A 25,014-nucleotide genomic window follows, 5' to 3' on the forward strand; every position below is an offset into this window, starting at 1 on the left:
TGGTGCCTCACCAACTGCCTGCCAGTGCAACTCAGCACATCCCTGTTGGCAGCCACGCTGGCACAGCCCAGGCACTGCTTGCTCCCCGTGCTGGGGGCACACAGCACCAGGCGGTCGCACCTCCCGTCCCCGAGCCCAGCTCCTGGCCCCACTGAGTCCAGGGACAGATTTGGAGGCCTCAGGAGGTGACAAGCCCAATCTGTGCCCCCCCTGCCAAACCTGCCTGCCTTCCCCTGGCTCACCCCACTGCACATCACAGACCATAGGTGCTTCGTTACTGTCATTAAGCTTTTATTTCCACTGTCACAAAGTTCCTGGGTTTTGTTTCGTTTTCTTCTGGTTTTAAACTGTTTCGTTTGCTTGGTTTGCTCTTGATTTCATCTCAAGACAAGGCAGCAGGGCATGCAAGCCGAGACACCGGCACGGACGCACAAACAGGCTTCATCTTTACAAACTAGGCTCTTTGCTGGAGCTGCTGTTTCACAGCCCAGGGCTCGGCTGCCCCCCCCGGACAGGGGTTCTGCGGGACATGGCACCCAACCCAGGGCTGGAGGCTGCAGGAGCAGAGAGAGAGAAGAGAAGGATGGTGCCGCTGGAAGAATGTGACCGAGACCCCAAAACTGCTATGCAAAGAGACCCCCAAGCTGCTGCACTGAGACTGGGGTCAGCAGCTCCCTCCGCCTCCAGCCCTTGCTCCTGCCCCAGCCGGCCCCCTGCCCTCCAACACCCCCATGAAGGTGGGGCGGCTGATGCCCTCCCAAAGCGCCCCACATCTCCCCCTTTGCCCTGGGGCTGGGGATAATGGCACAATGAGCAGGCTGCGGGGCACCCACCCACCCCCACCAGACCCCCCCAACCCTAAATTTATGGAAAGAGGGCAGCTCTGCCAGCGATTTCAGCTGCCCCCACGCCACACCTAGCCCTGCTTCAAAGCCAGCCCTGCTCCAAGGGGGCTCAGCCCCAGACCCCCCAGACCCTTCCATTCTCCAGGTTAGCGCAGGTGGCGGCAGACCTGCCCACTCAGGGGGAGCAGTGGCTCTGGGATGGGGGTCCCACAGCCTCAGCCCTCTCCCATCCAACTGGGATGCAGTGTCCTGATGGCACGGGGGGCAGGCCCCGGCAGGCACCAGCTTCTGCGCAGTCAGGATGCAGCTGGTACCTGGCATAAATGGGGGCTGGGGTCCCCCAGAAGCAAACAGCCACACCATGAATCTGGTGGGGAGCACTCCCGGGGACCGCCTGGTCTCATTACAAATCGCAGCAATTAAAGGGATGCTCCGGAGGAAAAACTCACTTCGCTTTTCTCTCTCTCGGGTCCTGGTTTGTGCCGTGATGAGAGGGGGGGTGGAATCTGCCCCCAGAGCCTTCTCCCACGTCCTTACTCTCCGCAGGGAAACAGCTCAGCCCAGCCCAGCCCCAGAGCTCAAGGAAAGACGGTTACAAAGCAGCAACAGTCAACGCACGAACAGAAAAATGAAAAGAAAGGAAAGCACAGACACGGCATTTTAATGGGGCGACACCAACAGGGACAAATGAGAGGTGGGGGGGACACACACGCCGCAGCCGCCGGGGCCGACCCTCGCCTCCACCTGGCTGCACTTCCATCCCCTTCCCATCGCCAGGGCTGCAGCCACCTTTATTTCACAGGCATGAGGAACCCGAATATAAACAGAAACAAATCTGGTCTTGTCAGCTGTTTGCTTTTAATAATGAGCAGGTGTATAAAGAAGATCGAAATTAATTATTCTCCGATGTAAACTCTGCCCCAGCGGTTCACGCACTGCTCCCGGTGCTCCACACGTGCCCGATGTTCGGTGGGTCCTGCCAAACCCTCATGGTCGCAGCCGTGAGCTGGACCCAGTGCTCGTGCTCCCCTGGGCACAGGCATCGAATCGCTCTCCAGAGAGGGGATGGCTCACCCATTCCGTTTCACTGATGGGGAAACTTGAGGCACGAGGAGGTTAAGGCCAACATTTCCAAGCGCAAGATGCTGCAAGCCTGATTTTCAGCGGTACCAAGAAGCTGCAGATCCTGGTGATGTTCAGGAGTCGGGGGCTCTCAGTTCTCCCCAAAAGGAGCCTGCAAGCATCCAAGCCAGGGTCCCGAATCCACAGCCAGGGGGGAATACCAGGGCCAAACCGATTTGCTTGGGGACACTCAGCATAGCCAAGCAGGGCAGGACAGACCCCATGCTGGGACCTGCCATGGGGCTGGAGCCAGGGCCCAGGACAAGAGCCAGCCTCGAACCCACAGGAGGGGCTTCTGCCCAGGAAAAGATGTCGTTGTCACCAAACAGAGTCCTCACAGCTGGCACACAGCTCTCAAATACAGGCCAAAACCTTTTGTTCCTTTCGCTCCTTTTTCTTTTTTTTAGTGTGCAAATACCTAACAAGGGGCAAGGGAGGATGAGGCATGGGGCTCCACCCCTGAGCCCGCCAGCAGCAGCAGCAGGGGGTTGCTGGCGATGACAGCAGCACCTGACACTGAATTTTGGGATTCCTGGGGTCTGAAGCTCTCTCAAGCTGATGCTGGTCCCTCGCCCCACCCGTGACGGGGGCAGCACACCCCGCTGCTGCTGCAGGGCTGCCTCCCTGGTGAGATGTCAGCGAGCACTGATGGAGCTCAAACCATGGCAGGTCCTCTGAAAATTAAAAGCCTTTCAGGGGGAAGTGTCAGAGCAAATGATGTTTGCCTTTGCCTGGGAATTGTGTCAAACGTCGCAGGGTCCATCATTTATCAGCAGAGGCGATTACAGCAGCGTCACATTCATTGGGAACATTGATTGGCACTGGGAAGGGACCGGTCTGGCAGACAAGCATTAGAGAAGTTGGAGGCACTGCAAAGATCTACCCAAGAGAGTTGCATTTTGGCCACAAAGCATCAAGGAAATGGAGTTTCCATGGGAGGGAATGAGGTGACACCCTCCAGGAGCCCCCCACAATGAACCACGGGCACCCTCAGGGGCAGGAACCACAAAAGAGGCAGAAATATTGCACGTGGACCTGAAGTTGGTCTCCTTGGGGATGGGGAAGGGCAGTTTTTTATGGGCATCAGAAAGTGCCACCAGCGCCTGACCCTGAAACTGGGAAGCGGGGCCGTGCAGCAAAGGACCAGCACCATTTGGCCAGAGAGTCTGTCCCTGCCACCGGGGGACGATTCAGACCCTGCTGGGGCACCGTCCTGTCTCCTGCATCGTCAGACACCTGTGAGACTGTCCTCCACATCCAGCCGTCACCTCCTGCTGCCATGGGGACGGTCCCCGTGGCCAAGGGCTGTGGGCACTGGCCGGGCTCAGCCGCGGGAGCTGCAGGTGTCCCAGTGGAGAGCGGGGCAGAATGGGGATGGAGCGGTGAGCCTGGCAGAGCAGCATGGGTGCTACTGGGCCAGGAACAAACCGCACCAGAGCAGGAGGGGGTTGCATCCCTGCTGGCATTAGGGGTCCTGGGGGCATCTTGCACTGTGCCCCCAAGGAGGTACAAATCTCTCCTTCCCCAGAACAGGGGCCAAGGCAGATGGAAACTGAGCTGCGGCAGCATGCGCCCAACGCTCGTCCTCCCGCAGAGACACCGCTGTGTCCCCCGGTGCGTGTCCCGGCGGGGCTGAGCCCTGCTTGGGCACATCCCAGTGCCACAGCGGGTGATGGAGCGGCCACACAGACACTGCTTGTGGCCAGGGGGGCCATTTCCAAGCCCCACACTCGGGGGTCTCCAGGTGCATTTCCCCAGCCCTCCACCTCCCCCAGGGCGGGCAAAAGTGGCTCCACTTTGGGGCCGGGCTCTTGGCTTACAGCAAAACCTGTCACGTCCTAAACGAGGAGCAAGGGAATGAGGAGACACCCTGAGCTGCGCGTCTCCCAGCCCGGCACCCCCAAGGCAGGAGCTGCCACATCGCCCCAGCGGGGATGGGGGGACGGAGCGAGCCGTCCCTGCGGGCATCCTCTCCGCTCCCCTGGCCCCGCTGGCACATGGGCTAATCCACCCTGGGGTGCCAACAGACTTTCTCACCGTTTGCAAAACAGAAAATATTAAAGGAATATTGACTTGAAAGCAAAACCCAACTCTCAACTCCATTAGTATTTTTTCATGCAGTGAGAAAATAAAAGAAAATAAAAAGGAAGTAAGGATGTTCTGGTGCCTGGTGGCTTCCTTGCCCTGCCCGACTGAGAGATGGAGTGGGCTCGATCTGCTCGGAGCTTGGGCTGAGTGAGCCTTGGCTGAGCTTGCAAAGACAGAGGTGAACAGAAAAATGCAGGGAACAGGGGAATGAGGAGGAGAAGCTACAGCATCCCCTTAAAACAGCAGCCAGCCCACGGAGCTTGGGATACAGGGGGTGGGAGGAGAGGGAGAAAGGCAGATTTTTGGCTTCATTGTTATTGCAGGCTCCCGGTGCCCCGCAATAGTGTACGAGCATGTAAACCTTACATATCATCACCTAGGTGGTTGGACACACACACAAGAGACTAAACACGGCAGCAACATTTACAACAAATAAATAAGGATATCGATCGTCGAGACAGGCATATAAAAAAAGCCTCACTTTTTTCCACTGAAGGAAAAAAAAAAAAAGAAAGCACAATACTGTCTCACCAAAAAGAAAAAAATTATAATAATATATATCCCTAGTGAGCCGGACCAGGCTGCCAGTGGCATCGCAGGTGACACCAGGACTGTGTTCCCAATCGCTGTCGGTGCCTCGGCTCCCCAGCCGCCCCGCGCAGGCAGCACCCCGGGGTGCGCGGTCCCCCGGTACCTTTGGGATCCATCTCCAGCCGGCTGGTTCCCAGGAGAGGACCATGCCAGCGCCGGCGCATCCGCAGTCCCATCTGAAAACGTAGCAAAGAGGGAGCAAAGAGGGCGAGGAGGCCGGGGTGGGGCTCTGCCTTTGGAGATGCTCAACCCGTTCCCCCGGCCCTGAAGTCTCGGGCGATCGCTGCCGCTCAGACTGGGGTCTGTCGCGGTTTGTTTTTTTTTTTGAAAAAGCAGAAGTTGGCAAATGGCAGCGGCTGGTTCAGAGTGCAGAGAGGGGGAGTGAGCTCGCGCTTCGAGGGCATCCTTTGCTCACAGAACAGAAAGGAAGGCCAAGAGGGACAGGCAAGCTTCGCGCGGCGGTGGTCAGATGGCACGGAGAACATCTTCTCCCAGGCATCTGCAGGAGTGGGGGGGAGAAGGAAAATCAGGTGAGAAGGGTGGGCAGAAAACCCTGCAGCTGTCTCGTGTGACACTAGCTGGAAGGGCAGCTTTGCCCTGCAGCTGGAAGGGCAAAGCTAGAAACACAATAAAGATTTTGAAATAGCCCAAAACTCCAGCAAGGTTAAAAAAATAAACCCATCATCCATGGCTGGATGCTGCCTGGACTGCGATGACCAAAGTCATTCCAAGAGACATCTCTGCATGGCCCTGTGGGGCATGGAAAGGGCCAGAGGGTACTCAGCCTAGCACCCCTGGGATGCTGTGAACCACAGTGTCCCTGACACCGCCCTGCCAAACCCTGCCAGCTCTGGGGCATAATATAATAAGATATAATATAAATAAAACGTTTAATATAATCTCTCTCCAGAGTATCCCCATGCCCCAAGCACGCCAGCTGCCTCCCTGCCTCCTCTGCAGCTGCATCTGCAGGAAAGAGCATGAGTTGTGCCGCAGGCAAACGCCTGCCAGCCGGGCAGCTTGTACTGCACCCTCGTGGGCTGCGGTCCTGGGGTGCTCTGTGGGACAGGGAGAAACCCATCAGTATGGGGGTAATATCCCCCCCAGCTGGACTGGGGGTGGATGTCCATGCTTTGACATCCACGAGCACTCACCGCCGCTCGGCCCCGGGACTATACGAGCCCGTCGTAGAGGGAGAGAGCCTGCACGATGGAGGGGTCGGCCTTGGAGCCCTCCTGAAACTCCTGCAGCGTCAGCTTCCCGTCTGCGTTCTGCAAGACACTCCCGTGGCAGCACTGCTTTGCCCGGAGATGCTGAGCACCCCGGGACTGAGCACCCCAGGGAACCCACACCCTCCCGCACAGCCACCCAGGTCCCCCCACTGCCGCAGCCCCAGTTTCCCCATCAAACCACCCTCGCCTGCAGCCAGGGAGGGGTGCCACGGAGGATGCAAGGACATCTCAGGGACCTTGAAATGGATACGGGGATCCCGGAGGGATGGGAGGGTCTGGAGCGAGCCCAGCGGCAGCTGAGACCGTGTATTGGCAGGGGAAGGAAGCACCAGCAAGAGCCAAGAAGCAGCAAGAGGGCCCACAACCGCCTCCTAAATCCCTTGGCCCCAGGAGAAAAAAACCACTTGAGCAGCCTCACCTTGTCCATCATGGCAAAAATCCGATCCACCCTCTTCTCTGGTGTGTTCTCCTCCTCGGGAAGCTCCACTGTGTTTCCCTGCAGCAGCAGGACGGGACCCAGTCATGCACCGTTTGTGCCCTGCCCAGAGATTGTCCCCAGGCGAGGACACACGCTTCGCCCCTGCCCTCCCCGCACAGGATGGCGCAGAGGGCTGGCTTTGTGCCGGACTGGGACCCTGCCCCAGCCACGACGGCCACAACACCCCCCCCCCCCCCCCCCCCCAAGAACCCAGGAAGGGAATCAGGGGTGTTTCAGCATCCTCCCTGCAGCCCTCCTGCCCACAGAGCCGGGCTCCAGCCCAGCAGGAACACCCCCCCACCCCCCCACCCCCACTTACCACCATCTGATAAATCGCATCCACAATGTCCAGCATCTCGTTCCTCGTGATGTACCCGTCGTTGTCCAAGTCGTACAGTTTAAACGCCCCTGCAAGCCACAGCAACACCGAGGGGCTGGGGATTGCAGCACCCCCCGCCCTGCACATGCACCCCATTGCCACCTCCACGTCACCCCCCCCGGCCCCCTCGTTGTGCCGGGGGCTGCGGGGCTGAGCCCACCATGCAGGGAGCACTTACACCTCAGCTTCTCATCCAGCGTCCCCCGGGAGGTGACCGACAGCGCCTGGATGAACTCCGAAAACTCGATCCTCCCGTCCTGGGGGAGGGAAGGAGGGGGTGAGGGTGCCGCTGCCACCCCCCGCCATGCAAACTCCTCCCTGCCCATGTATGCCTCGTAGGGGACACATCCGAAAAGGCAGCGGGGAGGGAGGAGTGATGCACATTTATCTCCAGCAGCGTGATCCAGCTGCCAGTGCCCAGCCCGACAGCGAGATCCCGGTGGGAGTGCCGGGGGGGGCACCGCACGGGTGGGCTTTTGTCAGCGGCACCAAAACATCGTGTTTCTCCTCTCTTGCTTTGTCACTTCATCGCCTTTTCCTGTGTGACTCTTATCGACTAAAATAAGCGCCGGGGCTTGCTGGCTGCAGCTGCGCTGCTTTAATTTCACGCCCCAGGAAGCGCTGGAATATTTTGCTCCTCCAGCGCCGCGCAGCCGCGTAACGAACCCGTCCCACCGTCACCACAGGCCCAGCCCTGACCCCCCCCCAGACTGTGCCTCTGGTTCGCAGACTTACTTTATTCTCATCAAAGACATTGAAAACAAAGGTGGCGAATTTGGTTGGGTCTCCAAAAGGGAAGAACTGCTTATAGATCTTCTGAAAGCCGGCAGCATCGAGCTGCCCGCTGGGGCAGTCCTTGATAAAGCCCTTGTACCTGTGGAGGAAGGGCAGAGGATGGGCACCGGGTGCGTGTCCCTGCTGAACACAGACCCCCAGGCCCTGGGGAGCTGGGCTGGAGCCAGGCAGGACCCCGGGTGCTCCCCGTGTCGCTCCCATCACCCACCCAAAAGCTCCCAGCCCCGTGGGACGAGGTCCCTGTGGGCACAACAGCGAGGGTGGCAGGGGGAGGGTCTGGGGAAGCAGCGAGTGGCACCGGTGACACCGAGCCCACCACTCCAACCCTGCTGTGAGCCCAGAACTGGCAATCGAGCACAGCCAGGCTCATGCTGAACACTGTCCAGGAGCTGGGAGGGGACAGGGACCCATCGCCCAGCCAGAAGCACCTGGGAAAATCTTTTAAACCTCCTCTAAAATAAAAAGCCCTCTACACAGCGTCACCTCCTGCCAGCACAGCCACGCTGCAGGCAGAGGTGCCGGGGCAGGCGATGCCTGGCTCAGCCCTGAAGCCGTCATGGGGTGTGCAGGAGAGGATTTATATCCCTCGCTCAGATCTTTGGATGCACACAGCTCCCGAGCAAGAAGCTGCAAACGGAAAAACTTCACCTGAGGGCTGGAGCTCCCCTTCCCCTCCACCGCTGCAGCTTGGCCCTGATACATCAGGTGCATCCAACCAGCTCTCCGGTACGGAAGCAGCCGGGAAAGCTCCCCTGGAGCTGCCGCACCACTGCAGGGGAGGGGCTGGCGGTCGGCAGCAGCCCCACAGACAACCCGTAACCCACCGCTGGGCACGTGTGTCCTGCAGCCATGCCCCAGGAAAACCAACAGCGTGGCGGCCTGAAAGCATCTGGGGCACTTTTTGCACAACCCCAAGTGAAAGCTGCTCAGAGGAGCTGGGGGGCACAGTGGGGTTACTGTGTCCTTGGGGTGGCACAGCCCTGAGCATCTCCCAAAACCCACCGGTACTTAAACACCCCCAAAAGCCCCTGGGCCCAGCTCTGGGCTGGACCTGGATGCTGCAAAGTGCCACCTTGGAGGATGCAGGGGAAGAGGCTCGCCGGCTCTGTGGGTGCAGGGACCACACGGGGACCATGTGGGGACCACGCGGGGACCACACAGGGAGCGTGAGCGTTATGCAACACGTCGCCCAGATCTGTCAGGCACCCGCTGCAGCGGACCGAGGGCTGGAGGAGGAGGGGAAGGGGGTGGCGAGGTGGGAAACCGAAGTGCCGGTGACATCTTTTTCACGCTGCTGCAGCTATGACTCATCGGGGAGGGGGGAAGGATGAGAGAAAGAGATAAAGAAAGCAAACCTTGACTGGTGGGATAGGAAGATGAAAGGGAAACAGTGGCTTTTCTAGGGCACCGTGTTTGGTGGGGCGGAAGGGATGGGGCAAGAGCGTGCTGCCAGCAAGGCACCATGGCCACAGCCTCCGCCAGCCTCTGCGGGCCCCAGTGCAAATGGGGAAATGCTGGGATGGCACCAACCTCCTGCAGCCAAGGCCATGGCCACCAGCTGGACAGTCCCCGTGTCCCCGCTCCCCTCGGCCACCCATATGGGGAGGGGAGAGGTGAGAGGGAGCGGGCACCGTCCCACATGGGTGGCCAAGAGCAGCCAGACCAAACCCCACCGTGCATGGTGCATGAGGTGTGCAAGGAAAAAAACTCTCTATTTTCTGGACTCCCCTCTATGAGTTAACACCTGCACCCCAAAACAGGGGCACCCTCCTGCACCCCCTTGCTCTTCATGGCCAGCGGGGTTGCAGAGCATTGCTGGTTCCCACCCCCTCGCCCCGGCAGCTCACCACCACACCACTGCGCTGGACACTCACCACTGCTGCACCTCCTTCTCCGTAACTGCAAGAGAAAATGGGAGAAAAGAGAAAAAGAAAAGAAAAGGAATTTAGCACTTTCCCTGTGATGGCTTGTGTTTTGCACTTCACTAAGTGACTTCCCTGGGGGGATGCTGCAGGGCTCACCTGCTGCTACAAGTTACGTGTTATCCACACTAAGGCAGCTGCCTTCGAGGCACGGCCTGGGAGTCCTCCACCAGCCCACGGGGCCGATGGGGTTGGGGATGGAGGATGCACTGGAGTCCCTCCGGCTCCAAAACTGGGGAGACCACCAAGACGTTTTGCCAGAGGAGTGCAGCACCATCACTGCAAGATACATGCAGGGGCAAGGCTGGTTCATATCTGGGGAGGACCCAGCCCTGCCCTCTTGTCGGGCCAGAGCCAAAACATTCCTGGAAACATTCCTGCCAAAACATCTGCCTGGACGTGGCTCAGGGAAGGCACCTGCCCAGCTCTGACATCGACACACTGACTGTGGGCATGGACACAGCCCCGGGCTGGCATCCCCCAGGTACCACAGAGACAAACATCACCAAACCCATCCCAAGGCTGTGGGGAGCTTTACCGGGCTCTGGAAAAAAACCCAAAATGTGACAAGCTAGAAAATAACGAACATTAGCAATCCTGAGCATCCTCAGCCCGGGGACAGCTGCTGAGATCGCAAATGTCCTCAGCAGAGGAAAGGCCCCGGTTGGATGCGGGATGCCGGGGAGCCTGATGGGGCGGGGGGCTGGCACCCATCCCCACGCGTCCTGCTGCAGAAGCGGTGCCTGGCCGGCACACCAGCGGGGAGCCCGGTGCCAGCAGGCGGGCACAGGGGGGATAACAGCCTCATTAGTCATTTCCGTTGCATCGTACATCTAAATAATAATAAAAAAGCAATAGGTCTGAAACGCACTGGGATAATGAGGCGGAGTGGAGATGTGTCAATGTGCAAACGGCTGATAAAAATAGAGAACCAAGACACATCAACAGATGCCAATTACCTTGGATGGCAAAAAAAGAAAGCAATTTTCCATCAGAAAGATTTATAACATGCCTGGCCGAAGGTGCAGACCGCAGAAGGCGAGGGCTGGCAGGCGGCAGCAGTGGGGCAGCCGGGGGGGCACACGCCGGCCCCGACCTCGCAGCCGGCCGGGCGCTGGCTCCCGCATCCCTGTGGGCAGGAATCGATGCACCAAGGCTGTCCCTGTGCATATGGGGGGTCCCTCCACCCCAGCTCGGGGACCGCTGGAGGGACGGAGCCTGCAAACCCCCCAAGGAAGGGCTCAGCATGGGGCAGCCTCTCCTCCACCCTCCCCTGCAGTGGCCGTGCCGGGGGTGCAGGGACCAGCCGTGTGGGGAGGGCAGCAGCACCCGCCGTCACAATGTGGGGTGTCCGGATGGTGGCACCCCGGGAGAGGAGAGGAAGGCGTGGGGATGCTCATCACCTGGGCTGAAGGACACCGAGGGCTTCCACCATGCTGCAGGAGGGATTCCAGAGAGTTGTTTTGGCAGGGCTGTCTGGCAGGAGAAGAGCAGACAGGGGAAAGGACAGAGGTCTCCTGGCAGGAGGGAGCTGGGAAGGACATGCCACATCCAGCGGCTGAGCTGGGGCAGGCCAAAACAACAGTCGTGCCAGTCCCAAAGGATTCCCCATCCCCAAAAAAAGGGTTGCACAGAAGCATCCTTCCAAATGGGAGATGCTGAGTGACGTCTCTAACAGAAACAGGCTTCCCTGCACGCACTCCCCACAAGCACCCAGACATCAGCCACAACTCCCCACCCTGAGGATGCCCGGGGGGATGCCCCAGGCACCAGCTCTGAAGCCCCAGTTGCCCACAGGCACCAATGAGGTGGGTGGGAGGAGGAGGAGGAGGGTGAAGAGCAAGACTTTGGGCAGCCTTCAGGGCAGGCGAAAGGGGCAACAGTGGCAGCAGCCTGGGGCTGTGGTCAGGGCTCGGCTCAGTCCCTCCAGGCAAATTGCCTCCCGTTCTCTCTCCTTCGGCTGTGTTTCCCCCAATGTGCTATTTCAGGCCCGGGAGCTGCCTTTCAACTCCAGCAGGAAACAATTAAGAAATCTGTGCTTTTTTTAGTACAGGAGAAACGCTGGTAATGACACGCTTGGGCTGGAGTGGGGAGCGAGGGATGGAGCCAGCTCCCCTCATGCCCACAGGAAGGACGCGTGATGCTCCTGGAAGACGCTTTTCCGGCCCAGGGGACCGCTCAGGTGCCAGCTTGAAAACCAGCACAGGGCTCCCGGGGTGGGATTTGTTAATGTGCATCCCTGGAACGGGGCCACACAAAGGCCCAGCCCTCCTCCAGCACACTGGCACCGGGTGCGAGGGGGAGCTGAGGGGTTTGCCCGGGTGTGGGAACACGGCCCCATCTCCCAGCCCTTGGAAAACCAGCCAGCTCTGGGTGCATCCCTCCGCTGCCACCACCTCCTCCCTCTCTCTGGGGCAGAGTGTTCCCAGAGCAGGAAGCACCATGGCCCCACGCCCAGCATTGCTGCGACCAGGCAAGCCAGGGCTGAGCGGGTACCTGCCTCCCCGTATCTGCAGTTACAGATCCGAGACAGACGATGACTTCACAGCTGCCACTTCCCAGCTGCTCCGACCTCGCCGGGTGTCGAGGTTCCGAGTGGCACTGACTAGGGATGCTAATGCCTGTCCCCTCAGCAGGGACCCACGGCCATGGAAGCTTTGGCGACACACCACTCTCCTGGCTAGGCTGAGCCAGTCGTGCTAGGGCTGGGAGCAGGGGACACACACAAGGGCAGGGCTGTCCCTCCGCTCCCCCTGCTCCATCCTCTGCAGCTGCCCGGCATGCACAGCCCTGCCGAGCTCACAGAAAGTACCTGTGCGGCGGCAGCTGCTGCATTTCCCTCCCCCAGGCATTGATTAGGGCGCGATGCTGAGCCGATGCAGATCAATTCGCAGCGGTACGAACCTCAGGCAGGTTTGACCCCCAGCACTCAAGGACAAGGGGGTGACCCCCAGCAGCCCCACTGGAGCATCCCACCGGAGCAGGGCTGTCTCCCTTGCTGTGCTCCCACTGTGCCACCCTCCCCAGGGACCACCGTTCCCGCAGCCACTATGGGGATGCCTATAAATAGCGCACGTAGCAGCTTGTTAGCGGATGCAGCGTGCCCCGGGATCCTTGGGGATAAAAGGCGCTAAATAAAGGCAGAGTGTTAGCATTCGTTATGAACCGCAACGCTGGAAGAGGCATCGCCGAGCTGGGAGCCCCGGCCAGGCGCCGCAGACGCCCTCCCGTATGCACAACGCCGCTCGTGCTGGCAGCATCTTTGTTTCCGCTGCTCTTAGCAAAGCGTGGGGAAACGCCGAGCGCAGGGCTCACGCCATGGGCAGGAGCAGGCAGCAGGGGCAGGCAGCCCAGAGCTGCACAGCAGCTGCCCCACACGGCCAAGCTACGGACACAGGCCCCGACTGCCCCTTCACAGCGCTGGTCGGTCCATCCCCGTTCCCACCTCAGCTGGGAGGAGGGTTTGGGCCAGGCGTCTCACGCAGCACTGAGGGGCAGAGACTGTGTGGTGAGGCTGCACTGCATGCAGCCCCCAGCCCCCTCCTCCCAGCTACCGGTACCCAAAAAACCCCAAGACTCTACCCCCACCTTTCCATCACTCCCCACCAGGACTGACAGCGCTGTCACCACCCGCCCTTCACGTGCCCCCTCTCTTCCCACCACCCAGCTGCCACTGCAGCAAGAAACAGCTCTGGTTAATCAGTGCTCAAGCCCGTTAATTTGTGTTTGCCAGGCAGTGAGGAGAGGAGGGACCGGGGACTGCGAATCCCCATCCATCGCTCTGCCCACGGGGGAGCTCGCTGCTCGCCAGACCGCAGGAAGGAGTGCAGGAGAGGTGGCCGGATTCAGAACAGTTTGGAGACCCCCTGGCCACATGGTGGGATGCAAGAGATGACATGATGCTCCAGCCCCACAGGCTTTTCTTGTGCTGCTCTCCCCTCCCCTGTCTGAGCAAGAGCAGGGGTTCAGCCCCCGCCGCAGGGCCGGATCCTGAGCAGGAGCACACACGCTCAGCCTGGCCCTGTCGGCCACAGCTCGGTGCTCATGTGGGCTCGGGCTCCCAAAGGCTCAGCAAGCACCGTCCCTGCTGAGCCCCCCGCACATCCCCCCTCGCTCCAGCTGCTCCCACAGCACCTTGACCCCACGGCCATCACCGCCTCCGCAGGGAAACCAGGGTTAATGATTTCTAGGCACAAAGCAGCTCCCCTCACTGCTGCAGGGCTCTCCAGCTCTGCCAGCTCGTGGCCAACCCACAGGCAACTGGTCCGGCATCACCTGCCCGGCAGCATTCATCTCCTCCAGGGACTCGCCGCGGCTCCTTCCTGAGGTCCCCACAGGTCCCCACACATCCCAGGTGGGGGGACCCAGCACATCACCCCATACTGGGGCTCCCATCCGGGTCTGGGGCTGCGGATGCTCAGCACAGATGAGGGCAAATTGGGCACCCACGTGTGTGCAAAGTGGGTGCTCAGGCATGAATTAATGGGGCACTCATGCACGCACTAGCTGGGCACCCATGCCTGAGCTAAATGGGCACTCATGCAAAGATAAACCAGGTGATCATGTGTGGACTCACTGGGCACTCATGCATAAATTATTTGGGTGCTTTTAGGTGAACTAATTGGGCGCTCATGCATGATTTCATTGGGTGTTCATGCATGAACTACCTGGGTGCTCAGGCATGAATGAAATGGGCGCTCATGCACGAACCAGCTGGGTGCTCATGCATAAATTTTTTGGGCACTCATTAATTTCTCGGGGCGCTCATGCATGGACTAATTGAGCACTCAAGTGTAAATTCAGTGGGCACTCCTGCGTGAACTAATTGGGCACTCATGTGTAAATTAGTGTAATTAGTTGATAACACACTTGTATGTGTACTAATTGGGCACTCAGGTGTGAATGGATCAGGTGCTCATGCATAAATTAATTGGACACTCGGGCATGAACTGATTGGGAGCACGTACACCCATTAATTGGGCGCCCATGCATCAACTAACAGGGTGCTCATGCATGGACTGGTGCGTGACCCAGTGCAAATTACCGGGTACCCGTGCATAAACTCACCGGGTGCTGATATGTAAATTAATTGTGTGCTCATCTGTGTATTAACTGGGTGCTCATGCGTGAACTTATTGGGTGCTGATGCGGAAATAACTGGGGTGCTCATGCATGAGCTAATCGGTCCCTTGTGCATAAAACACCACGGTGCTCCGGGGTGAACCCCGCACACCCTGCAATTTATGCCCAACACACTCCGCCCCTCGCCTCTGTGAAACACATATTTAAGAATCGTCTGAACATAAATCTGTTACAAACTCTGCTTTCAACATCATCACAACGTTAATATTCACCAATTACGGGCTCCCCCTCCCTCCCTGCCGAACGGGCGCCAGCGGCTCCAGCAGCGTGTGCATGTTCTTGCTCAGATTTCAGTCCTTGCCCCTGGCACCCAGATTTGGGGGTCAGCATCACAGCCTGAACAAACACCCACCACAGAATTAGCCCTTGGTCCATTCTGAGCGACCACAGGGCTTGGTGCAGCAGTCCAAATGGATACTTGGTGCAGAATTCAGATCTTGCTCCTGCAAACACGGACCTGACAAGGCCCCCTCCGCCGGCACAGACAGACCCATCGCCAGCCCCTGGCCCTGCAGAGCACCTTACCCCGGGGTAACCACATCCTAACGTGAGCACTCATTACCAATTTCAGGCCTCCTCCCTACAAAACACATAGCCAAGAGCACGGCAGCAGCTCAAGCTGTTGGAGGTACTGATGGGGGGGGCTTCACGCAGCCCCCAAACTGGCACCGGGCAGCATCTGCTCGGGGCAGCACAGGCAGGGAGAGGAAGGCTGCCCTGTGGGCAGGACCTGCGGACGCCGGGGCTCTCTGGGACCATCTCCAGCAGCCTGGGCTGTTGGGTGGCTTTGTGCAGGCCAGGGAGTGGGGGGGGAAGGACCCACTGGTCCCTGGGGAAGGCTGGAGCGTGGTCACGAGACTCCCACAGCAACACACTCCCTGGTCCCAGAACGGAGCCCCAGCACGGAGCCCAGGGCCTGTGGGAGCCGCACTGGGTGGGGGGAAGGGGTGAAAACACCCCCCAGGCTGCCAGGGGCTCAGTCCTCCCCCCAGGCCATCCATCACCCCACCTTGGGGCACCTCAGAGCTCACCCAGGTCCCATTCAACGATGGCAACTTTTAAGATACAGCACACATCAGCACTTTGAAAATTCAGGTAGGTTGGCCCTGACCACAAGTCTCGTTAAAATTCAGGTTTAATTACATAACCAGAGTCCTAGTTAACCATTACAGAGCACAGGGTCCTCCTGCCCTCCATCAGGGCTCAGCCCTCAACCCAGGGCTAACAGACCACCCGGGGGCTGGGGTTTGCTCCCACTCGTTTTGGGGAAACACAACCCAGCTGCAGCACCGGGTCACCCCCCAGGGAAAGAACCAGAGTAAGAGCCTGCACAGTGACATTTTCTTTTGCTCCCGGAGATGACCAGCAGCAGCTCACCCAAAGCACTGTGCCCCCATCTCAGCCCCGTGCCCCAATCCCGGCCACATCACCCACACGCTGGGGGTGTTTCCGTGCGGGCACCCATCCCTGCAACATCCCAGCGCAAAGGGATGTCGGAGCAGCCTCACCCACAGAGCCGGAGCTGCCTACCTGTCGGAGCAGGGCATCCCCATCCCAGCTCGCCCATCTCCCCGTGCGCTTGCCCAATTTGGCTTCTCTCCCCATCAGACACAGACATCACCAGCATCACAGCGGGTCCGGGAGCCTCCGAGACATTCAGAGCGCAAACCTGACAATGTTATTGGTGTCATTTGTTACTGCTGAGATTCAAAGTAATATGCGGAGAGAACTGCATGTGCGTTTGGCACTCTTCTGGCTGGCGGTTGCCATTAGTGGTCTGTCTTGCTCCCAGACTGGATAAACAGGTCCATGAGCAGCTCTGTTCTCATCTCCCCCGGGGCTGATACCAACAGGAAAGCCAATATGCAGTTAAAATCCTTTTTAGACTTTATTAAATATTTAAAGGCCCGACATTAAGCTTTGGAAACTGGGTTCGGGGAAGAAGCAGCAGTCGCTCTTTGCAGCAAAGGCAGCAGAGGAAGGGCAAAGAACAGTGCCTTCGTTTGGAAATTAATGAATCAGACTGAAACACATCCACAGCAGGAGTCGGTGGCTGCAGCAGGTCCATCCTGGGCTGGATTTAATCCTGGCTTGCCCCGGAGCTGATGCAGCATCCCTGGTGCTGCCAGGAGCAGGGATGGAGCAGTCCCCCTGCCTCGGCTGGGCAGGGGGCAGCTGTGTCCAACCCCCTGCTCAATCCTCCCTTTGGCTACAGGGATTTCAGCATGGCCTGGTGCTCCAAGGTGCTGTCCCCAACCCATGGAGTGATTCTTGCCCTGGGCAGAGGAGGAAACTCCCCACCGGACCCAGCGCTGGCAGGGGAAGGGAAGTGTCTCTGACTCAGCCATTGGACTCTGGAGCCAAGGGAAGGTCAAAGGATGCTACAGGGCAAAGCCTCGCTGGCAGCAGGGCTGCCTCTGCCACCCTCCCCGTCTCATAGAATCATAGAATGGTTTGGGTTGAAAGGGACCTTAAAGATCATCCAGACCCACCCCCCTGCCCCGGGCACGGACACCTTCCACTAGCCCGGGTTGCCCAAAGCCCCGTCCAACCTGGCCTTGAACCCTTCCAGGGAGGGGGCAGCCACAGCTGCTCTGGGCAACCTGTGCCAGGGCCTCAGCACCCTCACAGGGAGGAATTTCTTCCTTACATCTAATCTAAATCTACCTTCTTTTGGTATAAAGCCATTACCTCTTGTCCTATCCCTAAGCCCCCTTAAAAAAGGGTCCCTCCTCATTTCTCCTGTAGCCCCTTTCAGTCTCGGTCTCCCCGAAGCCTTCTCTTCTCCAGCTGAACACCCCCAACTCTCTCAGCGTGTCCTCACAGGGGGGGCTCCAGCCCCCCAAGCATCTTTGTGGCCTCCTCTGGACCCGCTCGAGCAGGTCCATGTCCTTCTGATGTTGGTGCCCCCAGAGCACTGCAGGGGGGTCTCCCGAGAGCGGAGCAGAGAGGGAGAATCCCCTCCCTCGCCCTGCTGCCCACACTTCTCCTGATGCAGCCCAGGACACAGTTGGCTTTCTGGGCTGTGAACGCACGTTGCTGGCTCACAGTCAGTTTTCCATCCACTACTACCCCCAAGTCCTCTGCAAGGATGCTCTCAATCCACTCATCACCCAGCCTGTGTTTGTGCTTGGAATTGCCCCGACCCATGGGCAGGACCTTGCACTTGTTGAACTCCATGAGGTTCACCCGGGCCACCTCTCCAGCCTGTCCAGGTCCCTCTGGATGCTGTCCCCTCCCTCCAGCGTGTCGGCCGCACCATGCAGGGACCACGCTGCGCCCAGGGCTGCTGGAGCAGAGGGAGCTGGAGGTGTGGAGCATCCGCTCCTCCACAGGGGATAACACAGTAACCCAGGGTATCTCCACAGGGCCCGGCCACCCATCAGGAGATGCTGGAGAAACACAGGTGGCCAAAGCACAGGCAGCCCTCCTTCCATATAGAAACCAAAAACGTGCCTTGAAGGGAGAACAACGTGCAGGTGTGGGGAGCATGTCCTGTGCCAGCACCACCAGGCTGGGGAGCCCACAGGAGCAGTGGGGATGGCAGCGACGCACCCATACCCTGGGGCTGAACACCCCCACACCCCCCCTGCCCTTGGGAGGGCAGGCAGGGGCGCAGGGCATGGACCCTGGCTCTCTTTCCTCCCTAGAAGACCTGGGAGGACAAGGAGGGGAGGGAGGAACAAATCAACTCCACAAATGTCACCCCGATAACGGAGCAAGTGCGTCCGCAGGCTCCTCCCTGAAGCAGCCGCTTCCTTTGATGTCTTCAGAGCTTCTTGTTTCACAACCTTAATTATAGCGGCAGCAGCAAAGGTCAGAAGAGTGGTTAAGCAGATCCATTAACATGTCAGGGGATAAATGAAATGTGATTCTTCTGATGCCTGAGCAGTAGCTGGCAGCGGCGGCTGCTCCGCTCTGCTGCAGAGGGAGCCCTCGGGGCCCCCGGCCATGCCCTCCCATTCCCACCCCAGCACCTCCCGGGGACCTCAAAGCTTGCTTCTGACACCTCAAAACTTGCTTCGCTTGCATCTACCCATGCAGCCCCAGGTCCATGTGCACATGGAATGCCCAGTCATGAGATTTGCTGGGAGCAGGTGGGTGTCTCCTTGGGGAAGGGGCTGGAGATGCCTCCAGACCACCACAGCCCTCCAGAGGCAGCATGTCAAGGTCCCCACAGAGCTCCCAGTGACCCTGCACTGCAGCCACCACCTCCACAGCTCTGGCTTACACGTGGCTGCAATAAAAACAGGCCCCAAACAAAAGCCAGCCCCTGGGCATCCCTCCAGCACGACCTGCCCATCGCCCTCCCCCAGGGCCACCCTGGGACAGTGAAACCATTCCGCTCCCCACTCCTCAGCACATCTGCAGGGTGCTCCACACTTTGGGTATTTATTTCACCCAGCGTTTGCTGCCAAGGGATAACAGCCGCCCTGCCTGGCCAGCTTGCCCTGCTTTCTGCCCCATGAGCAACAGGAGGGATTTCAACACGAACCAACCTGGCAGAGAAACCCGAGGTTCCCCCTCCTGCCCACCGCCTCGACTGACACGATTCCTCAGCACCGGGGAGCAAAGCCCCAACCTGGTGCCCCCAGCGAGGAACTAACCCATTTTCCTGGCTGAAAACTGCTGCAATCAGAGAATTTTCTTTCCTTTCCCAGAGAATTCAACCCGTCACGATGTGCCCCCGTAACTACAAATCAATATGTTTGTAGTTTGCTCTTAAATTAATGCCCATTAATTCAATACACTACTGTCGAGCAACAGAGCCAATTTTGCGGCTTATTGTAGAAGAGCAGAAAATGATGATGCCAGAGTGAGTTTAAAATCCACAAAATAGATCACAGTGGGTGGGACACGGTTCTTGGAAAAAGAGCATCTTCCTCTCCCTGCACCCACTCGGCAGCTCGGGCCTCCCAGTGCCGCGGGCGTCGTTCTGGCACCCTCCCGGCGGCACCCACGCTTTCCCCAGAGCCTCGCCGCGGCCTCTGGAGCACCGGGACCATCATCCTGACCTTGCACCCGGTCCCAACAGCGATGCCCCTGCACCTACATGGCTCCAAGCACGCTGGATTGCACAGCTATTGCAGCTGGCATCAAGAAAAATACAGCATTAGTAGTTCTGGACATGGGCTATGAAAAGTGAGCCCTGAAATCCAATCCCTCCCCCCCAAATGTCTAAAAACAAGAGCTAAAATGTGCATTTCTGAAACAACCTCATATTTTTAAGTCTGTTTCATGATTTTAAGGGTCGCCAATGCTGTGGCTGGGCCGGCGTGTGTGAAGTGCTGCTACAAGTAGGGATACTCGGCACTGCCTTCCTCTCCCAGTTTCTATACCTGGAGTCCACATCGAATCATTTGCACCCACGACACATATTCTGTGCCCACAACTGCACACGGACCCTTTGCACGACTTTATGCAAGCTGCGGGGAGCAGCAATACCCCAGGACTTTCATAAATCTCCAGCTTAGCAGAACCCTTTGACCGTGGCCCCACAAAGCTCTTAAGCACAATCCCAAATCCCACTGTGGCCCTGAGCTGCAAGCACCTGGCCCAAGTTAAGCCCAGGCTTAAATCCCTGCCAAAGAGGGGCCATGCGATCCAGGGAGCACGGTGGATCCTTCAAGCCTCGGGTGTTATCACCTCCTGGGGCAAAACACACAGGAGCCAAAACTGCATCTCCAAACTACCCCAGCGACGCATCAGGAAGATTAATAAATTAATGATTATAAAGCACTTTAGGAGCTTTTGGATGAAAGGCTCTATGGAAGTACAAAGAATTACATAATTTATTATTCATTATTATTATCACTCAGCGTTGGCTTCTCCCACATGCTCCTACATGGCACCAGCCTGGCCTCTGAGGAAGGTTAAACCCTCACCCCACAGCCGGGCTCTCCCTGCCAGCGCCGCTCCAGTGCCTGGCAGACGGGTGAGCTTGGCACTGCCAGATATTCCTGGGCACTCAGGTGCCCGGAGATGCTGAAAGGCACATGGTGATGGGTCCAAATCAACAGGAATTGGGCAGCCGGCACTTCGAAGAAGCCCTCGGATGTCCTTCTGCGCCTTTAGGTGTCCAAGTGCCATTAAAATCTGGCCCCACACACTGTAAGGCAGGAGCAGAGTGGGGAGGGGAGCCAAGAGACGAGGTTTCCAGGCTCCTGCCCTTCCGTGTCCGGTTCCCAGCAGGTCCCAGGACAACCTGCTCTGAATGCCCACAGTAAAATAATTCTCACATCTCATGGAGGCTGCTGATGGCAACCCTGCGGCATCCTCGGCACGACCACCATGCCCACGCCTGCCTCCACGTGAGCAGCCCCACGCCCCTCACCCAGCTGCTCCCACCGCCTGCTTGCCCCAAGATTGCTGTGACCGAGGCACGGCCAGAAAAACGCCACAAATAGGAAATGAAGAGACCAGACGGGTCAAGGGACAGTGGCCAGGGGACACAAAAAGCCACCAGGCATTGGCAGAGCACTGAGGGGACACAGCATGCACTGCAGGTCCTCTGTGTCCCACGGATGAGGTGAATCTGCAGAAAAGCTGCGTGGGGCAGGGAAAGAGGGAGACGTCTCCCCATCCCTCTGATCCTGCAGAAACGAGAAGGGGCTTTTTGTTTTTTGCTTTGTTTTGTCTGGAAATCACACAAACAGAAAATGATGCAATGGAAGGAAATCCCATCGTGGGAGAAACTCTTCACACAGCGCAGCCACGGCTCACGCAGCCACGGGAACCTCCCCAGGGACAAAAGCAGGGTCCCCATTGTTAGCTGCCAGTTACAGGCTCCTGGAAACTTTTGCCCAGATGTGCTGTAACAGCAGCAGAAACAGAACCATGCAGGAGGCAGGGCCAGCGCCCGGCTCCACTGCGTGGCAGCCAGCACATGGGAAGGGCACCACGTCCTGGGGATGCTCTGAGAAGGATGGACATCACTAGCCCAGAAAAAAGGTGCCAATATACCACAGTGCTGTGGAGTAAAATCTTTCCTAAGCAGACCTCAAGCAACTCTTGAGTTCGCCATGGATTTGCGGGTATGACTATCCCCTGCTCAAGCTGGGCTTGTAGTCAGTGCAACCCTGCCCTCCTACCTGCACCTCCTCTGCCTGGATTCCCCGAAATGCAGAAGGCAATTAATATCTTTCCAATCTCCCAGGGTCTGAAGATAAATCAGAGGCTCTCAGACGTGCCTGGGAGGGCCCTGTGAAGTGCTTCGCCAGACAAGGGAATGCGCGTTCGCCTTAACCGCTGCAGGAAAGGGGCAGAAACACTCAGCAAAAGTAATTAATCCCAGAGACGAGAGGTGGAATGAGCAGAGCTCAACAAACAGAGCCTGGTATTAGCAAGAGCTCTCCCTGACAGGCATCGCGCCGCCAGTCACACGCTGCCGGGGCATGTTGGGATGCTGCACCGGGCTCCAGCCACACGAAGGGCCACGTGCTGCCCCATGACATGGCTGCCTGGGCTCTGCTGCCTCACCTGCACAGGTACATAGGTCTGGTGCACCTTGAAAAAGAGGCAGCAAGAGGCCTGGAGTGGGCAGGCAAACCCCAGGCAGGCTGGGAACTGATGGAGGAGGGAGTGATCAGAGGACCCGAGTCTTTCCTGGAGGGGGTGCAGTGGAAAGGGGAGGGCACCCAAGAGAAAGGAACTGAAAGTTTGGAATAAAGTGATTCAGAAGGCAATGACCCTCTGCTGGCCTCATCCAACAAAAGAGACATCCCCGTGCCCACAGACGATGGTTTCACCAGTGCTGTGTTTGTTTGGCATCGGCTGCCGGTAAGACACGGGGCATGGCTGCCTGTGCGTCCCGCCGTCGGCCCCGCTGGGGCTGGCACCGTCCCCACGCAGAAAGGAGCCACCCTAGGGGTGCAGAAAGCCTGGCACGGAGGAGATCACCAACAGATGAGGTTGCACTGGGCTGGTTCTTCCCAGATCCCTCTCCATCAGGGATCGGATGGTCACGGCAGGTGATTGCAGCACGGCAATAACCAGACCTGGCTGCACCCGCCGTGGGTCACAGCTGCAGCGAGGACACCAAAACCCAGGGCTCAGCTCCAGCCAGGGTCTGTGCCCAGCCAGCACTGCCACGTTCTCACTATTTCTTTTCCCGCAGCCACTTCGAGGAAGCCCGGCCGGGGTACCCCAACCTCTCCTACCATCGCTCACGGCTCAGCTATGCAGATAAGCCCCCCGCAACCTGCCTGCTCCCGGCTGTGCCACGACGAGAGAGCAACCCCGCGTGTAGGGTTGTGCAATGCACCAGTATTGCCTCTTCTCCATATGGGAGAACTTGCTGCATCCTAATCTATTGCCTTTTTGGGTAAGCGCTGCCGTGGGACTGCAGCAATGACAGCGGGGAGAGCTCGCAGGTCTGCTACACGTTAGGGGAATATCTCCGACCTGCGAGCGAGGAAGCAAACTTGAACCACCAAAGCCTTTGTTCCCTTTGTGCATCCTTCAGGAAAAAAACCCAACTGATTTTGCTAAAACTGGATGGCTCAGGCACTAACCACGTTAATAAGATTACGGTGGAGGTTCAGACAGGAAAGCCCCTCACTTAGAAAAGCAGGTTATTAAACTGATACTGAGATAGTCATAGAAAAATACTGAACTCCCTGGTGTCGGGCTTTTCTCTCCACTTCAGAGCATAATAACAAAGGAACCCCCTCCAAGTAACGCACCCAAACTTTGAAAGCCGCCCAGACGGTTTGGCTCGCCGCTCAGGGAGCAGCTGCCTGGCTCCAGGGAGGCAGCGAGGGGAGGGCAACCAGCACGGCCAGTCCCTGGGTACCGGCCTGGCACAGAAACCCCAGGGCCAGGCGGCCCTGGGAGAAAGGATGCTCCGGGCGGGGGCAGGGGGGGGTCAGGAAAAGGCAACCGCATCGCTCCGGGAGGGCAGGACGCGGCCCTTGTCCCACAGTGACTGGAGGCTTAGGAACAGGCCACGGAGGATTGTTGTGATAAGAAAACAGCGTGTTTCTCTGGCTGCCTACCCCTCTCCTCGTCTCTGCTGCCTTGTGCTTTGGGTTTTTTATCCTCCCAAGCTAATCTCTGAATTCTTGCAACAAAGCCCCGCCGAGCCTGCGCCCTCCCCTGGGGACCGGCCCCGGCAGCGCCGATGCCCGCAGAAATCCCCGCTCCCGGCTGCAGACGCAGGGACGAGCCGGGGGAAGGAGGAGGAGGAGAAGGAGGAAGAGGAGGAGGCCGGGGCCGGCACCGCATCTCCGGGGTGGCCGCGGAACGCAGCAAACACACACCCCCCCCCCGCCCCGCTCCCGGCAACGGCCCCATCGCCCCCCTCAGCCCCCGGGGGCCGCCCCGGCAGCCCCCCCTCCCCGTTTACTCACAGTACGTTTTCCTGGTCAGCTCCTCCACAACTTCAGGCTTCAACTTGCTGTTGGATTTGCCCATGGTGGCCGGCAGCCCCGGCTCAGCGCCCAGCGCCGGCTCGCCCGCCGCCGCCCGGCCTCACTGCGGGGGCATGGAGGGACGGGGGGGGGACACGGGGGGGACCCCGCGGTGCCTCGGTGGCCGCTCCCGGCCGGGCTACATCCCGCGGAGGGTCCGGGAAAAGGGAAGGGGGGGGTGTGTGTGTGTCTTTGTTGCCGGGGTTTGGCCGCAGAGGCGAGCGGCGCGGCGCTGCAGGGCGGCTCTGCGTGTGCGGGAGTGCGTGTGTGTGTGTGAGTGTGTGCGTGTCCCTGGTTACACGCACCCTCCCCGCCCTCCGCCGCCAAGCGCGGAGCGGCCGCGGCCGCGCTGCGGAGGCGCGGAAGGGAGACGCGCCCCGCCCCGCGCTGCGGGATGGGGGGGGCGGGGGGGGAGGGCTTCGGCATGGCCCCGCCGCCCCAAATCGTGGTGGGTCCCCGGTGGGAGGGGGATTCCAGACCGGCCTCCGCCATGGGGATGTTCCCCCCCCCCCCGGATCAGCGGGGAAAACCCGGAGTGAAATGGCGGGAGGAGGAAAAGGTGGGGGGATGCTCAGCTGGGGTCCGGCCACGGCCACTCGGGGGTCGTGGTCCTGCGTGGAGCCGGGGGGGCAGCCGGAGGGTGGGGACAGAGGGAAACTGGCCGTGGGAAGACGCAGCCGGGAGCAAAGCTGAGCTCAGGGCCTGGGGAGACAGGGGTGACCTTGGTGGGACACCAACACCTTCCCAGGGAAAAGCATCTCCCAGCTCCTGGCTGCCCTCGGCTGAAGGCAGGTCCCAGCCTCTCACCCCGGGATCCTCGGGATCCTCCCTCCACTCCGCAACATGCACATAGAAACCAAGTTCAATCCCTTCAAAAACCCCACGGATTCAACCTACGGCGGGTTTGCGGCACCGGCAGGAAACCATACGAGTGCTAAAAGCAGCGGCACTCGGCTCTTCTCCACCTCAAAACCAGGCAGGGCTTTATGCCTCTACAAAAGCTCTGTGTG

General features: G+C 59.1%; 1 protein-coding gene across 1 annotated transcript; it reads right to left on the reverse strand.

Moving 5' to 3' along the window:
- Positions 1-892: 892 nt before the first annotated feature.
- On the reverse strand, positions 893-24,369 carry NCS1 (neuronal calcium sensor 1). Its single transcript, XM_074923693.1, has 8 exons — positions 23,945-24,369; positions 9,405-9,429; positions 7,471-7,609; positions 6,914-6,992; positions 6,676-6,764; positions 6,297-6,374; positions 5,801-5,917; positions 893-5,145 (listed from the first exon to the last, which is right to left on the reverse strand). Exons 1-7 carry the CDS (start codon positions 24,006-24,008, stop codon positions 5,819-5,821), a joined length of 573 nt encoding a protein of 190 aa, XP_074779794.1. The 5' UTR covers positions 24,009-24,369; the 3' UTR covers positions 893-5,145; positions 5,801-5,818.
- Between the last annotated feature and the right edge of the window lie 645 nt (positions 24,370-25,014).

Source organism: Athene noctua, chromosome 20 (genome assembly GCF_965140245.1).
Source record: "Athene noctua chromosome 20, bAthNoc1.hap1.1, whole genome shotgun sequence".
In the NCBI taxonomy this organism is placed as follows: Eukaryota; Metazoa; Chordata; class Aves; order Strigiformes; family Strigidae; genus Athene; species Athene noctua.

Coding starts and splice junctions, on each gene's coding strand:
- NCS1 (XM_074923693.1), bottom strand. CDS start 24,008: ATGGGCAAATCCAACAGCAAGTTGAAGCCTGAAGTTGTGGAGGAGCTG. Junction 7,610..9,404: donor GAGAAGGAGGTGCAGCAGTG/GTGAGTGTCCAG, acceptor CTTCCTCCACAG/GTACAAGGGCTTTATCAAGG. Junction 5,918..6,296: donor TTTTTGCCATGATGGACAAG/GTGAGGCTGCTC, acceptor AGTGTCTTGCAG/AACGCAGACGGGAAGCTGAC.